The 13,842-nt window shown below is 43.3% G+C and overlaps 1 protein-coding gene across 1 annotated transcript in view; it reads right to left on the bottom strand.

Moving 5' to 3' along the window:
- The window catches only part of RGSL1 (regulator of G protein signaling like 1), a gene marked incomplete at both ends in the record, with an annotated part of 53,875 nt that overhangs the window by 24,359 nt on the left and 15,674 nt on the right, over positions 1-13,842 (bottom strand). The window contains 4 exon segments of the mRNA XM_080933332.1: positions 3,180-3,287; positions 7,412-7,634; positions 8,307-8,369; positions 12,006-12,973. Coding sequence (XP_080789458.1) covers positions 3,180-3,287; positions 7,412-7,634; positions 8,307-8,369; positions 12,006-12,973 — 1,362 coding nt within the window.

The raw sequence follows: 13,842 nt of genomic DNA, 5'->3' as shown, positions 1-13,842 counted from the left end.
TATAGAAAGGTGATATCCAGACAGAACTGTTGCCTGGATACTCAGAATGCCATCACAGACCCTCATTGAAGAGGGTGCTTATCAGAAGTAGTATTTCGATGGAGTCCTGGATAAGGTCCAGTTCTGTGGGTCTACTGAACACACAGATCTACTTAAAAGTCATTTCTCCAGCCCCTAAAGTGTTTACTTATAATGGGGTTGTTTGGAAATTGACAGGCTAACTCTATCATTTCTTTGGTCTAAGCAGGGCTGTGAGAATATGAATGACCAGTTGGAATTACCTAGATAAAATCAGAATAAATACTATGTCCCCAAATAATCATAGATGCAAGTGAAACACTTAAAGAAACTCTAAAATCTTAAGTTATGACTTTGTATTATTTTATAAAATGATTTATTGATTTTTATTTATGTGTATGAGTGTTTTGCCTGAATGGATATATGTGCACCAGGTGTGTTCAGTGCCCACGGGAGCCAGAAGAGGGTGTCAAATCCACTGGAACTAGCGTTACAGTCGTGAGAGGCAATATGAGAGCTGAGAATGGAACCCACCTCCTCTGAAAGAGTGGCTCTTCACCCATCAGCCATCTCTCCAGCCCTTATTCATATTCTTAACAATTAAATTGTAAATTTATTAGGAGGAAAATCAAGAACAAGGCAGATAAATGCTAGTACCAAAAAGAGGAATGAGCCACAGTGATCCAGAGAACTAGATCCTGGACAGAGTAAGAATAATTTCCCTGTAGGCAGCTTCCTTGCACTGAGCTCAGAAGCCCAACCATGGTGAACAGAGAATCCTTACGGAGAAGGTCCTCTTAGCTGGAGAATTCAGAACTGAAGCAGAAAGAGAACGACACCATAAAAGGCTGGCCAAGTGTAAGGGGTTTAAGTGGGCTGACAAGAAATGCCTGTATTAAAGGAAAGAAAGCAAAATGACATGGACCAACAATCTGCCTAAACCAAGAAGATTCAATAGAATGGAAATAATAATCCCCCTAGATCTGGGCCTGCATAGGATGTCATAACCTGAGCAAATTGAGGCTAGCCATTGTTTTAGGGTTTTACTGCTATGAACAGATACCATGACCAAAGGTATGGTATCTCTTATAAGGACAACATTTACAACATTATAAGGGCTGATTCCAGATTCAGGGTTCAATCTATTATCATCAAGGAGAAAACATGGGAGCATCCAGGCAGCCTAAAAATTCTCCATCTTCGTCTGAATACTGCTAGCCAGATATTGGCTTCCAGTCAACTGGGAATAGGGTCTTAAAGTCCATGTCCACAGTGATACACCTACTCCAACAAGGCCACCCCCCCAAATAGTACCACCCCTGGGTCAAGAATATACAAACCATCACATCCATGTTAAGGGATCATCACATGCAATGTAAGAAAGTCCAAGCACGATGAAGAGAGAACCCATACAGGGAATAGACAAGGCCCCTACCAAGGACGAGGAACACATTTCTAGGAAGTGATAACCAGGTTGAGGGTGGTTGCTGGTGCCTCAGTGGCAGGAAGAGCAACTACATGTAGTGATGGCCTAACATAAACTATTAGATGTAGAGAGGCTGACAGGCCTAAGACGTTCTCAGAGGCTCCCATGAAAGACAACAACTAGTTCTAGGCTGGAGGCAGTGCCTTGTAGGAGCCAAGGCTGTGGTTTCCGGGGACCCAATTCTTCCCCATGGACTTTGATTATCAGTCTTCAGGCAGTTGTGAGGTGTGAGGTACTCTCTTTGCCAACATTGTCAGATGATTTTACCCCTGCAAATCAATTGGCATAAGTCATCAGCTGGTGAAAGACCTTGGGGTCCCTTTTTTTCACATCTTTTTTATTCCTCACCCCTGTCCTCATTTTATTTCTCATTCTTCCCACTCAGTACCTCATAGTTTGGGTCCCTTATTTCTGCTAGTTTAGGTCAACTTAAGAGAGCAGGATGAGGAATGTTTTCCCTTAAAGAGTCAGTCTGAATGTAGCCATGGAGTTCTAGCAAAAATAAGGAGTTGCTCATACATGGAGACACTGGTGCCAACCACTGAAAACCAGGAGAGGGAGGAAAAGCATGTATGAGACAAAGAGATGGTGGCGAAGACAAATTACTCTCATGACAGGATTATAAAAATGTATTTAAGATAGTAGGAATGAGTTTTTTTTTCATTATCAGAGAAGGGAAGAATAAATGTGGAAAAGGAGAAAATTAGAACAAGCCCAACACTGGGGGATATTAGGATAAAGGAACAATGTTCTTGATGCTCTTTGGTACTTCTCAGCCCAATGTTAGGATACATCATCAAGTGAAGAACGCAGCAATAACCAGAGAACTCGTGACAATGTGGATTCCATATACATCAGGGACGAGAGTTGTTCTGTCTGGTAGACTCCCCAAGAACAGCAGAGGTGCCAGCTGAGAGGGAGGGGATCCCAGTATGGGGAGCAGAGGGAGGAAAGAAGCCTTTCTCTCCATATACATTGTAGTGGTGTGATTTCCTTCCTAGAATAATTTCTCCAAGATACCAACCCGATCTCTGGAAATGCTGTTGCAAGATACTCTGGGCTCTATAAGAAGCAAGTGGGTGCTGCTTGCACCTTCCCTTTAGGACCAAAGCACGTATTGTCCTAGTAGTATAGACTACAGATAGTTCACTGCTCCCCCTGGTACCTGAACCAAGGGAAACTGACCCAACAGAATGTTGTATCTGCACTCCATTCCCCAGGGGCAAACGCATTTCATCTGGGTCAAGATGACAGTACAACAGCCCAGGTAACCTTTCCTTTATAGGGCCAACTCTAAAAGACCACTGTAACTTCTGAGTCTCCCTTGGTATCTGAAGAGTTCTGAGAAAGCCTGGATGCTTTCCTCACTCAAAGAATCCATCCTAACATTTCCCCACAAATTCTACACTCCGATAGGAAACAACAAAAATTTTCGACTCCAAGAAACCTGGCAGAAGATGAAGGCACATTATTTAAAAGGCCTATTAGATAATAAGGAATAAATCAATTATCTTAATCGTTGTCATCTTCAATTATTTATAATTGCCTTTTATTTGCATTAGTACTATCTCTTTGCAAAAAGGAGAGGGTTCCTCTTTTGGCTTAGGCGTCTGGAGTCCGGGAATTCTTAGATTTAGAAAACACACTTGCTTTACCTCTAACCTTAAATACTTGCCTGCTGTAGGTGCCCTTTCACAGTATATTTTGTAGTCTTCACTCATTTTTTCTATGGCCAACTTTGGATTCTTAAAGGAGAGATCCTTAAAAGACATTTTACTTATGTCTGGGAAGGAAAAACAGAGACAGAATTGAGCTGTCCATTCCAAGGTCAAGTACCTGGGACTTTCCTTGAAGGTATTGCCTTTGAGATATAATTTGAACCAGACAAAAATGTTTAGAGAACACAAATTTTCTAAGTTAAATGAGAACCAAGAAACCATAGACTCCCTTCTACTCTAGACTGGGATAAGTTTCCCCTTCTCTGCTAGTACAGAGATGTGGTGTTGAAGGAACTATTATTAATTCAATATAAGAAGTAACTTAATCATCCAAATAGTTTTTCATCTTTTTGAAACACTCATATATTGAAAGAAGATGCTAGCGAATGTCAAATATTCTGCTACTGCTTTAAATTTTTTACATATGTAGCAAATAATATTAGGGTATGTTTTGTTTTGGAATTTGACTTTTTGTGAATTAGTTTCAGAACTAGCAGCTTGTAGACCAGGTGATGAAGGGTGACAGGACATGGTCCAGTTTTGTATGATCCAAGGACCTTGGTACTGAACACTCATCTAAGATCAAACTGATTTAATGGCTCATTCTTTCATGCCAGCAAATGATAAAGATACAAACTCTGAGGAGGAGGAAGAAGAGAAGAAGGAGAGGAAGAAGAAGGAGGAGGAGGAGAAGGAGGAAGAAAAGGAGGAGGAGGAGGAGGAGGAGGAGAAGAAGAAGAAGAAGAAGAAGAAGAAGAAGAAGAAGAAGAAGAAGAAGAAGAAGAAGAAGAAGAAGAAGAAGAAGAAGAAGAAGAAGAAGAAGAAGAAGAAGAAGAAGAAGAGGAAGAAGGCAGAATAAGGCCTTTTGAGACAGGGTTTCTCTGTGTATCCCTGGTAGTCCTAGAACTTGCTCCATAAATGAGGCTGTCCTCAAACTCACAGATATCTGCCTGCTCTGCCTCCTGAGTGATGGGATTGAAGGTGTGCACCACTATTGTCTGGCTAGAATAAGGTTTTATTACGGATTATTAAAAGAAAATAAAGCATTGAAAAAGCGTGAGTGGAACTTCTAAGAGTGAGAGAAGGTCCTCAAGCATGGGAGAGTGTTGGATGGTAAAGCTGCCAGGAAACTTGGTAAGGGAGAGCAGGTTGAGCCCCAGAGACTCTGTGGACATACACCCGAGACTTAAGCGACGCCCTGCTCCCTGCTAAATTTCTGGCCTGGAACACAGGACACACTCTTCACATAAAGAAATGTGACCTGTGGTCAGGTAGGTGCAAAACAGAGTTCTCCATGCTAATGAGGTACCTAGAAACCCTGAGGGCTTAGCCAATAAGCTTCACTTCCCAGGCATCCCATGATGCAAAAGGTATTTAACCTCAGGTCCACCCTGAGAAGTGGGTATGGTTAGGGATGCATCCATTTTCCACCATGAACAGCGAATAAACAGTTTAGAACCATGAACTATCTCTTTCATCTACCACCTCCATGGGGAACGTGTAGAAGGTCTTTGTCTACAGAGCTGCAGCTATCGCCTGTAGAAGGCCTCTCTGTACTCCCAGCCCAACTCCACCAAGCTAAGGACAATTACCAATAGGACAAACAGAAGCTCCCCTCCTTTACCCTACCACCTGCCCCCTCTGCCTCAGGCTAGACACTTCTCTCAGCCTGTACCCCCCCCCTTCTCTGCTCTTCTGTGACTCCCAGCAGTGCCTTGACGTCTAAGAGTCAGAGAATCCCGTGGCCCTGGCCTCGTTGCAGGCCCTGGACCCCTGAACCAGTTCTGGTGTTCCCACACCTCAAACTGTGCTTTCCCATCCCTGAGGGGTGTCTACATGCTTCCCTTCAGCCCAACACCCTAATCAGGGGGCAGCGTGGAATAAGCACAGTCAAACTTTCTGGTTTCTGCCTCCCTAAGAGACTGTGTTCAGCAGCAGGGTAGATGCTGGCTGGAGGGGAAGGGAGGAGTCCTCAAAAGTGGGAGGAACTGTTAGGTTTTTTTTGTTTGTTTGTTTGTTTTTTATTTTATTTTATCTTTGTCTACAGAGCTGCAGCTATCGCTTGTAGAAGACCTCTCTGTACTCCCAGCCCACCTCCACCAAGCTAAGGACAATTACCAATAGGACAAGCAGAAGCTCCCCTCCTCCACCCTACCACCTGCCCCCTCTGCCTCAGGCTAGATACTTCCCCCAGCCTGTGCCCCCCTTCTCTGCTCTTCTGTGACTCCCAGCAGTGCTTATTTTATTTTATTTTATTTTATTTTATTTTATTTTATTTTATTATCCAAAGCTTTTGTAGGACAATAGAAACCAAACAAAGACTGAGGTAGTTTCTACTGAGATTGTTTAGTTCTCTGGGCTATCTTGGCTTAAGCCAGTGGAAGGACCACATGTTCTAAGCATGTTCTTGCCCCTGCCCTAACCAGGGAGCTAGTTACACTTAGGCCATAGCTTCTCATTCAGTTAGGGATGACTGGCTGAAGCCTTTCTTATCCATCACTGACTCTAGCTTTCTTATGTATTGACCCTGGCTATCTGCTAGCTGTTAGTCCCTTTGTCAAGTCCCATCCCTCTCAAAAGTTCGATACCATCCTGGTATATGATCAGCAAGTTCTGAAATGAACTCACAAAAAAGTCAAAGCTCCAACCAAGGCAGGTCTTAACAAATGATTTGCTATGTTTATCAAAAATTTGAAGCAAGAACAATTTCTACCTTTGACTTTGCAGGTGTCTTGCTATTGATTATACTGAGATCTCTGGCTTTGTTACAGCCTGTTGACCCCAACTGTCTACTGGGTATTAGTTACTGGCTGGTGAGTCCAAAGGTTGTTAACATTCTAAGCTCTCTTTGTTCTCACTGCTACCAAGAAGTCACCTGGGCTGTCTTGGTGATCTCTTTGTGTATACAATGGTCCGGGGTCTCTTCCTGAGATGGGAGCAGCTTCCTTAGAATCTACCCTTACAGCTCAGTTTATTACAACCAGATCCATCAGAACGAGTGTGTTAAAAGCACGGCGGTGTAATAGGCAGCTGTGGCTGGCATGGGTCTCTCAACGAGAAAAGGTCTCTTGGAAGCTAGCCAGTCTGTCCCCCATCACTAGCTATTCACCCCCTATTAGGTCATTAGCATCTCATACCCAACTGCAAGCACCTTTGTCTCCCATCATCAGTGCTGCTGGCTTCATTGTTTTAAGCCTCATATTCCCTTTTTTCTTTACTATATCATCCATTTCTACCGTAGAGTATGTGCAAGGCTTGTAGCTCTCGATGTGATCATTTCCCCTCACTGCCTACAGTGGAATGACTCAAGGATAACCACCCATAACTGCAAATCCTTGATCTCTGGAAGTGGGGTTTCTTTTCTCTTTCTAAAGGCAGCCACATATTAGTTCTAGTAACACATGGTGGACTGGGGAGTAGCTTCACAGCCACAGTGTGGTGTGGCGCTCAGACTATGACAGCAAGAGAAGTGGTAATGTTCTGGACAGAAGACTCAGAAAGCAGCATCTCGCCCGGCTGGTGTAGAGCAGGGTTTAGAAGTATATCTGCTTGTGAAGAGTTCACGTGGAACTCTCCAGATCATGCAGTATGGCCATATGGCTGGAGTCTGCAAGGAAACCTGAGCACAGTTAGAGACTGCTCCTCGGACCTGACTCTGAGAAACATCAGATGCACGGTATGGAGTGTCCAGTGTTAACTATGGTGATGCTTTGGCAGGCAGAAGCTTTCAAACCTCAGTGCCCCAGCTTCCAGAGCCAGTAATGACAACAGTAAGTTTGCCTGGGTTCAGATCCTGATGGTCATTTCCCGGGGCACCTTGGAGGATGACATCATCTAAACCTTGGTTATTGGTTATTTGGAGCTTATTTGATATGTTACTTTGAAGAGCAAATGAGGTCATCTGTGCAGTGTACAGTACTGATTCATAATAAATAATTGCTGGGGCTGGAGAGATGGCTCACTGGTTAAGAGCACTGAGGTCCTGAGTTCAATTCCCAGCAACCACATGGTTCACAACCATCTGTAATGAGATCTGATCCCCTCTTCTGGTGTGTCTGAAGACAGCTACAATGTAGTTATATATAATAAATAAATTTTTAAAAAACAATTGCTGATAAAATAAGTGTTATATTTTCTAGTTCCCTAAATGTCATGATTTAAAGGAAAAAGAGAAAGTGACTGCCCTTACCTTGTAAGAACACTGGAGCTGTCAGTTCTACCTGTAGAGACCCACCCTGCCGCAGGTTCTCTGTAGCCACTTTTTGCCACTGCATTGAATCGATTTCTTGCATGTTAGCCAAGGCCTGGCTTAACACCAGAGATTCCTGGAGCCTTTTGTAAAGAAGGACGTGCTCCTCTTTGCATATTGTTTCTTTTTTATGCCACCGGGATTTGATGAACCGCGTTTGAGTCTGGGAGGAGTTGGGAGTAGAAGGGAGAGACAATGACGTTTGCAGAAATCATCCAGAATCAAGAGATTTGTGGCAACTCAGTCCTTCATGTATCCTAGTCACATAGATCTGACCTGGTCTTTAGAGCTTTATATGCCATGTCCCCCACCCCATTCACCTTATTTTCTTTCAGAATTCCACATGAATATAAGTTCCTTAGAGTTAGATATGTATTGAGTCTTTTTTTCCTTGAAAGCTTTATATATTTTTTAAAAATACTGTATTTCTCTCTCTCCCAGCTCCCTCTCCCTCCCTCCCTCCCTCCCTCCCTCCACCTCCCCCCCCCCGTGTGTGTGTGTGTGTGTGTGTGTGTGTGTGTGTGTTTGTGCACACACATGTGTGGGTGCAGAGGCCAGATGAAGGCATCAGAATCCTTGAAGCTGGAGTTGCACACAGTTATGAGCTATCCAAAGTGAGTTTGGGGAACTTGAGCTTTCTGGAAGTACAGCAAGCACTCTAAACCTCTGAGCCAAGTCTCCAACCCCTTAGATTTATATTTTTGAGAGCACCAGGGATTGTGTCCAGCTCCAGTTGTCTCCAGTGAGAAGTCTTAATTTCATTTACTCTATGCCTTTAAAGCAGAAGTATTTCCCCTTCCCTCCTGAGTCCTCCTCAACCCAAAGTCTCTCCTACTGTGTAAACAAGGAACCAGTAATCCTCTTCCATCAGGAAGTCATCATACCAGGGGCTGAGCACCTGAAATCCAAGCACAGTAGGAACATTATGAGATGGACCCCCTCAGCTGGTTGCTTCCTTTCAGTTTGTGGCCACCCTACACAGTAGGGCAGACTTCAGAGGTTTGTCACAGTAGGAGATCAATCACAATATCCAATGGGCAGTCCTTCATTTTAAAAATATAGTAGCTTTCATAGCCTCTCTGGAAGCATCAGAAAATGGTAACACACATACAGTGAAAGAGCAAAGTAACCCTGTGCCTTCCCAAAGCTGTGTCTTCGATTCTCAAAAATGGCTTTAAAAACCAAACAGCTCTGCTCTCACACCCCACATTGGAGGCGTCCCCTGATTTTAATTGCTGCTCCACACTTCAGGGCAAGACAACCCTAAGCTGAATTTATTTACCCACATTCTTTCTTCACAAACATTTTCTGTGTGACTCCCATGTGCCAGGCATTGTGTAAATTGCTGGCCCCAGACTTGTTCCAAGGAACTCAACTCTCAGCAGGATGAGCAGCAGTTACTACATGGGGGGTATATATATATACAATGGACATGAAGACAGTTCTCTGGGAAGAGAGAGAAGGAAACTGTTGTATCTAATTGAGTTCAAGAAGAATTTTTAAAGACAAGAAAATGTAAACTCAAGTTGGTACCTTCCAGGATAAATAGGAGTTTGCCAGAGAAAACCAAGGAGAGGGCATTCTAGGTGGTTGTAGGAGGTGTGGCAAAGGCATAGGGAGGAGAAAGGGGCTGTTTGAGGATGATGGCTAATCTCTGAAATATTTCTCTTCTGAAGAAGACCCAGGGAGATGGAGACATGACAAGAAATGAAGCAGAGACAACGGTAGGACTCTTTATGAGGGGGTTCAATGACTGGCTCAGTGATGTGAGCTTTATGTCTCATGACTTCTATAAAGGAGTGTGGTGGTTTGTATACCTTTGGCCCAGGGAATGGCACTATTAGGAGATGTGGCCTTGTTGGAGTAGGTGTGTCACTGGAGGGGTGGGATTTGAATGAATTTCTTCCTAGCTGCCTAAGAGCTAGCTTTCTTTTGGTTACAGTCAGATCAAGATGTAGAACTCTCAGGTCCTCTAGCAACATGCCTGCCTAAATGCTGCCATGCTTCCTGCTATGATGAGAATGGACTGAACCCCTGAACCTGTAAGCCAGCACCAGTTAAATGTTGTCCTTATAAGAGTTGCCTTGGTCGTGGTGTCTGTTCACAGCAATAAAACCCTAACTAAGACAGAAATTGGTACCAGGGATTAGGGTATTGCTGTGATAGGCTGACCATGCTTTTGTTTGGAAATTTGTGGATTTTGGGGCTTTGGATTTGAAAAGCAGTGGAATGCTTTAAATAGTGTTTAATAAGCCATCCTAGTAGAAATATGGAAGACTTTGTTACTGAGAGTAATTTGGTTTGTGCACACCTGACCCAAGAGGTTTCAGGGAAGAAGAATGTTAATATGTGGTGTAGACTATGTGGTATTTTGTTGAAGAATCTGGATGCTTTTTGCCCTTGTCTAAAGAATCTACCTGAGGCTAAGGTGAAGACTTATATTAATTACATTTACAAAGGAAGTCTTAAAAAAAAAAAAAGCCCAGCAGAGATTTTGTTCTTTGGCTAAAACTCATGAAGAGTATTTTAACAAGCATAGCAAGATTATAAAGGAAAATATAAGATATATGGTCCAAGTGTTAAAGGGGCATCAGGAAGTGAAACAGAACTAAATCCAGTGCTATAGGAGATAACAGATTAAGGGATGTTGGGGCAAGATCCTACCTAGCTAAATTTAGACCCAGGCATGCTCCTTTAATCCCAGGAGACAAAGCCAAACAGATCTCTGAGTTCAAGGTCAATCTACAGAGCAAGTTCTAGGAAAGCCAATCTTAGGCAGTGAGGGAGTTAGAAAACAAAAGGCTGGTAATAGAATAAAGGAGGCCATGTTTCAGCCCCAGTAAGCAGCAGAATACAACAGCTTCAGCTATGTGGCTCTGGCTTTAGAGCGAAAAATAGAGGGGACTACTGGGACAATTGATGCTACTTGGCTGGAGCTAAGAAATTAGCAGTGATTAAGAAGAGACCAGCATCACTGAGGTGAAATCTTCTGGGAAGTGTCTTCTGAAAACACAAAGAATCTGTGCTTCAGAGATAGCCAAGGTTGTACCTCATGTTACAGCTATACTTGCTAATGTGTAAGAGTCACACAAGTGGTATTGGGTTTAAAAGCAAGAAGAGCAGCTGAGGCTTGGCACTGTGAGAGGCCATGGAAGGTCACTGGTGAAGGTACAGCCTCGGTTGCAGTTGATGGCCCAGGACTGAAGGGGTCATACAAAGGCTTTGAGGCTTAGCATCACAAAGAGAGACCATGAGAGGCTATTGATGAAGCCAAGTTGTAATGGAAGACCCCAGCATATTGGAGGTGCCAGTACCATGGTATGATCACCAGGATTGGTAGCAGCAATGGAGTAGATCAACCTGAGCTTAGAGTGCTACAGAGGGCAGAGCTGGAGAAGTGATGCCAGCCTTTGAAGGAGCCCAGAAGATCATGTGTGGATCCTAGACATTGAAACCAGAGGCTGTAACATTGAAGCAGCCTTGAAGACCCCAAGATGTTCAAGATGCCAGAGTGATAAGATATCTCCTGAGGAATGCTGCTAACAGGGAGTGGAAGTTTGTTGTAGTCAACAAAGATGAAAAAGGAGTTGGAGATCTGAAGACTTCTTTGACATCAGACATGGAGATACAAAGTTTGGAGTTTGCCCATCTGGTTTCCTGTCTTGCTTTGGAGATTCCAGTTAAGTGATTGAAAGGATCTCAGAAAAGACTTTGAACTTTGGATGTTTAACATTGTTGAGACTGCTATAGATTATGGGACTTTGGAAGTTGGACTAAATGTACTTTTTTATTATGCTATGTTTAGGTATGGCTCCCATAGACTCATGTATTTGAACAAAGCCTGTGGGGCCCAAGGAGTGGAATGTCCTGGTTTGAATATGCTTGATCCAGGGAGTGGCACCAGAAGGAGGTGTGGCCTTGCTGGAGTAGGTGTGTCACTTTGGTGTGGGCTTTAACACCTTCATTCTAGCTGCCTGGAAGCCAGTCTTCTACTATTAGCCTTCAGATGTAGATATACAACTCTTAGCTCTGCCTGCACCATGCTTGCCTGGATGCTGCCATGCTCCTGCCTTGATACTAATGGACTAAACCTCTGAACCTGTAAGCCAGCCCCAGTTAAATATTGTCTTTATGATGTTGCCTTGGTCATGGTGTCTGTTTACAGCAATAAAACCCTAAGACACGAAATTAGCTTAGAATGAGAGGACTCTGCTTCTCAATGTCTTGTGCAGAGTTCTTAAGACTTGCAGGAAGATACTGAGTTTTGTAGTTTGGGGAGGCTGCACATGAGGAAGGATCAATACGAAATGGGAAGTGGATATTGACCACACATCTACTCATTTTATCTTGGAGATGGATTGTTTCAAGAAATCACAAAGGATTTTAACTGAGATTAACCAGGTCCTCAGTGTATGAAGGTTTGTGTGGAAAATTCCACCTTTAACAGAGTGAGTACAGATGATAAGATGCCATTTTTGATTGGTCTTAACCTAATCTGCCAGATGCTAACTCATGTCTTTGAGACACAGCCTACCTTGCAGATCTCCATCTGGGCTTTGGGGATCCAGGGGTTCACATCCCCAGATGGCAGAAGCTTCTTCAGGCCCTGGAGAGTCTGAGGTTTGAGTGGTAAGGGTGGCCCAATCTGCTCATTCAGGTAGAGCTCACAGATTCTGTTACCAAGCACGTGGCGAAAGAGTGCGTTCCCGTTCTGTCTATTACTCATCAGAACACTGACGAAATGCTGCAGGTCCTGCCAAAGGTCCAGGAGTTGGACCTCCACCTTCAAATTTGTCTTCTTCAGGTGATGCCGGAAGGGACTCCCTGCACAGGCATCAGCACACAGGGCCCAGTGAGTGTACCCAAAGGAGAGGCTTCGCTTGAGAGACTTCTTGAGTGCCAGTGGGGCAGTATGGGTAATAATGGGAGTGGAAGTTCTCAGGTGGTTAGAGAACCTTGTCTCAAAGAGACCCTCCATGTGGAATTGAATTTTGGATTTCTTCTTCACAATGGGTTTTTTGGCATTCTGCATTTCTTTGCACAGGAAATGGACTATTGTCTCCTTTGAAGAATCTTCTCCCAGGGAAGGCTTTTGTACAACTACCCTTTCTGGGAGACTTATTTCTTCTTGAGACTTAGTGGAAACTTCTGGTTTGGGTTCTATTTCCAGAGGCCATAAGATAGAATCATTCAAATGCCACATCTTTTTCTTTGCCTTCTTGCTTGAGTACTTCTTTTGGGAGTGGCAGGATTTTTTGATGCTCATATTTAGAGGGAGCCCTCCTGCATGCGTGCAGCAAACACTGTACAGGCGAGTCTCATATTCCTGCATCAGACTATGGCATGCTTCCTCATTGGCCATTGCCATCTTGGCATGGGTGTAAAAGTTGGGGAGCCAGTAGCTCTGAATTTTGAACAGAGCCACTTTCTGCATGTGGCTTAGGATCTCTCTTCTGGTAGTAGATTGGTTGGGATGCCAGATGGAGAGTTTCAGGAGGGACTCTGAAAGAATAGCAGGAGATAAAGAGTGAGAACCTAGTAGTGAAGGCCATGATGGCAAGAGGGGATTTGGAGATTTTCCAATGTCTTTGTGTATAACACGTTGCTAGTTCTGGGTAAAATCCTGGGAATAGAAACAAATACAGCACAGCGGCAGGCCTTTGGTGTTTACTTAGTACACTGGACCTGCTGTTCTCTCATTATTGTTTTCTTCCCTATAGAGACAACACGTTTTGTGGGGTTTCTTGAGCACATTTTAGAATGTATTGTAAACAAAAGCAAAAGATACAAGAAAATGTGACAAAAACACAAGGGAACAGGACTCATGATTCCACAATAACCAAAACATGTGTAATAAATAATTCCAAGGAGTCAAATCCTTCAAATAATAGCCAGCCATTGCTAGCCTTGGATTTAATGTCGTCAGTTTTTTTTAAGGGTCTCATATAACCTGGGCTACTTTTACTATGTAGTTAAGATTCCCTTAAATTCCTGAACCTTGTGACTCTACCTCCCAAATGCTGAGGTTACAGGCACATGCACCCACACCCAGATAATGTCATCAATTCCTAATTATTGTTAGAAATGAGAAGAGTAAGCTCAAACAGTGTATCTTCTGAAACACAGTGGTATTGGGTTCAAGGTGCTTCTTCACTTTTCAATCACAGTAATAAGAACAAACCCAATAGTGTAGAGAAAGAATTCAGACTGTCTCAGATAGAAGACCAAAGAGTAACTATTTTAAACTCTATAAGCCATAAATAATTTCTGTTGAACTCTTTAAAAATTAAAAACATTTTTTTTTTGCTTGCAAAGGTCAAAAGTACAGCCTTGGGCCCACTGGCTGTTTGCTCTAGAGAATCTCATTGGCA

This window comes from Micromys minutus (genome assembly GCF_963924665.1).
Source record: "Micromys minutus genome assembly, chromosome: 1".
In the NCBI taxonomy this organism is placed as follows: Eukaryota; Metazoa; Chordata; class Mammalia; order Rodentia; family Muridae; genus Micromys; species Micromys minutus.
This window is presented reverse-complemented; position numbering and strand designations above follow the sequence as displayed.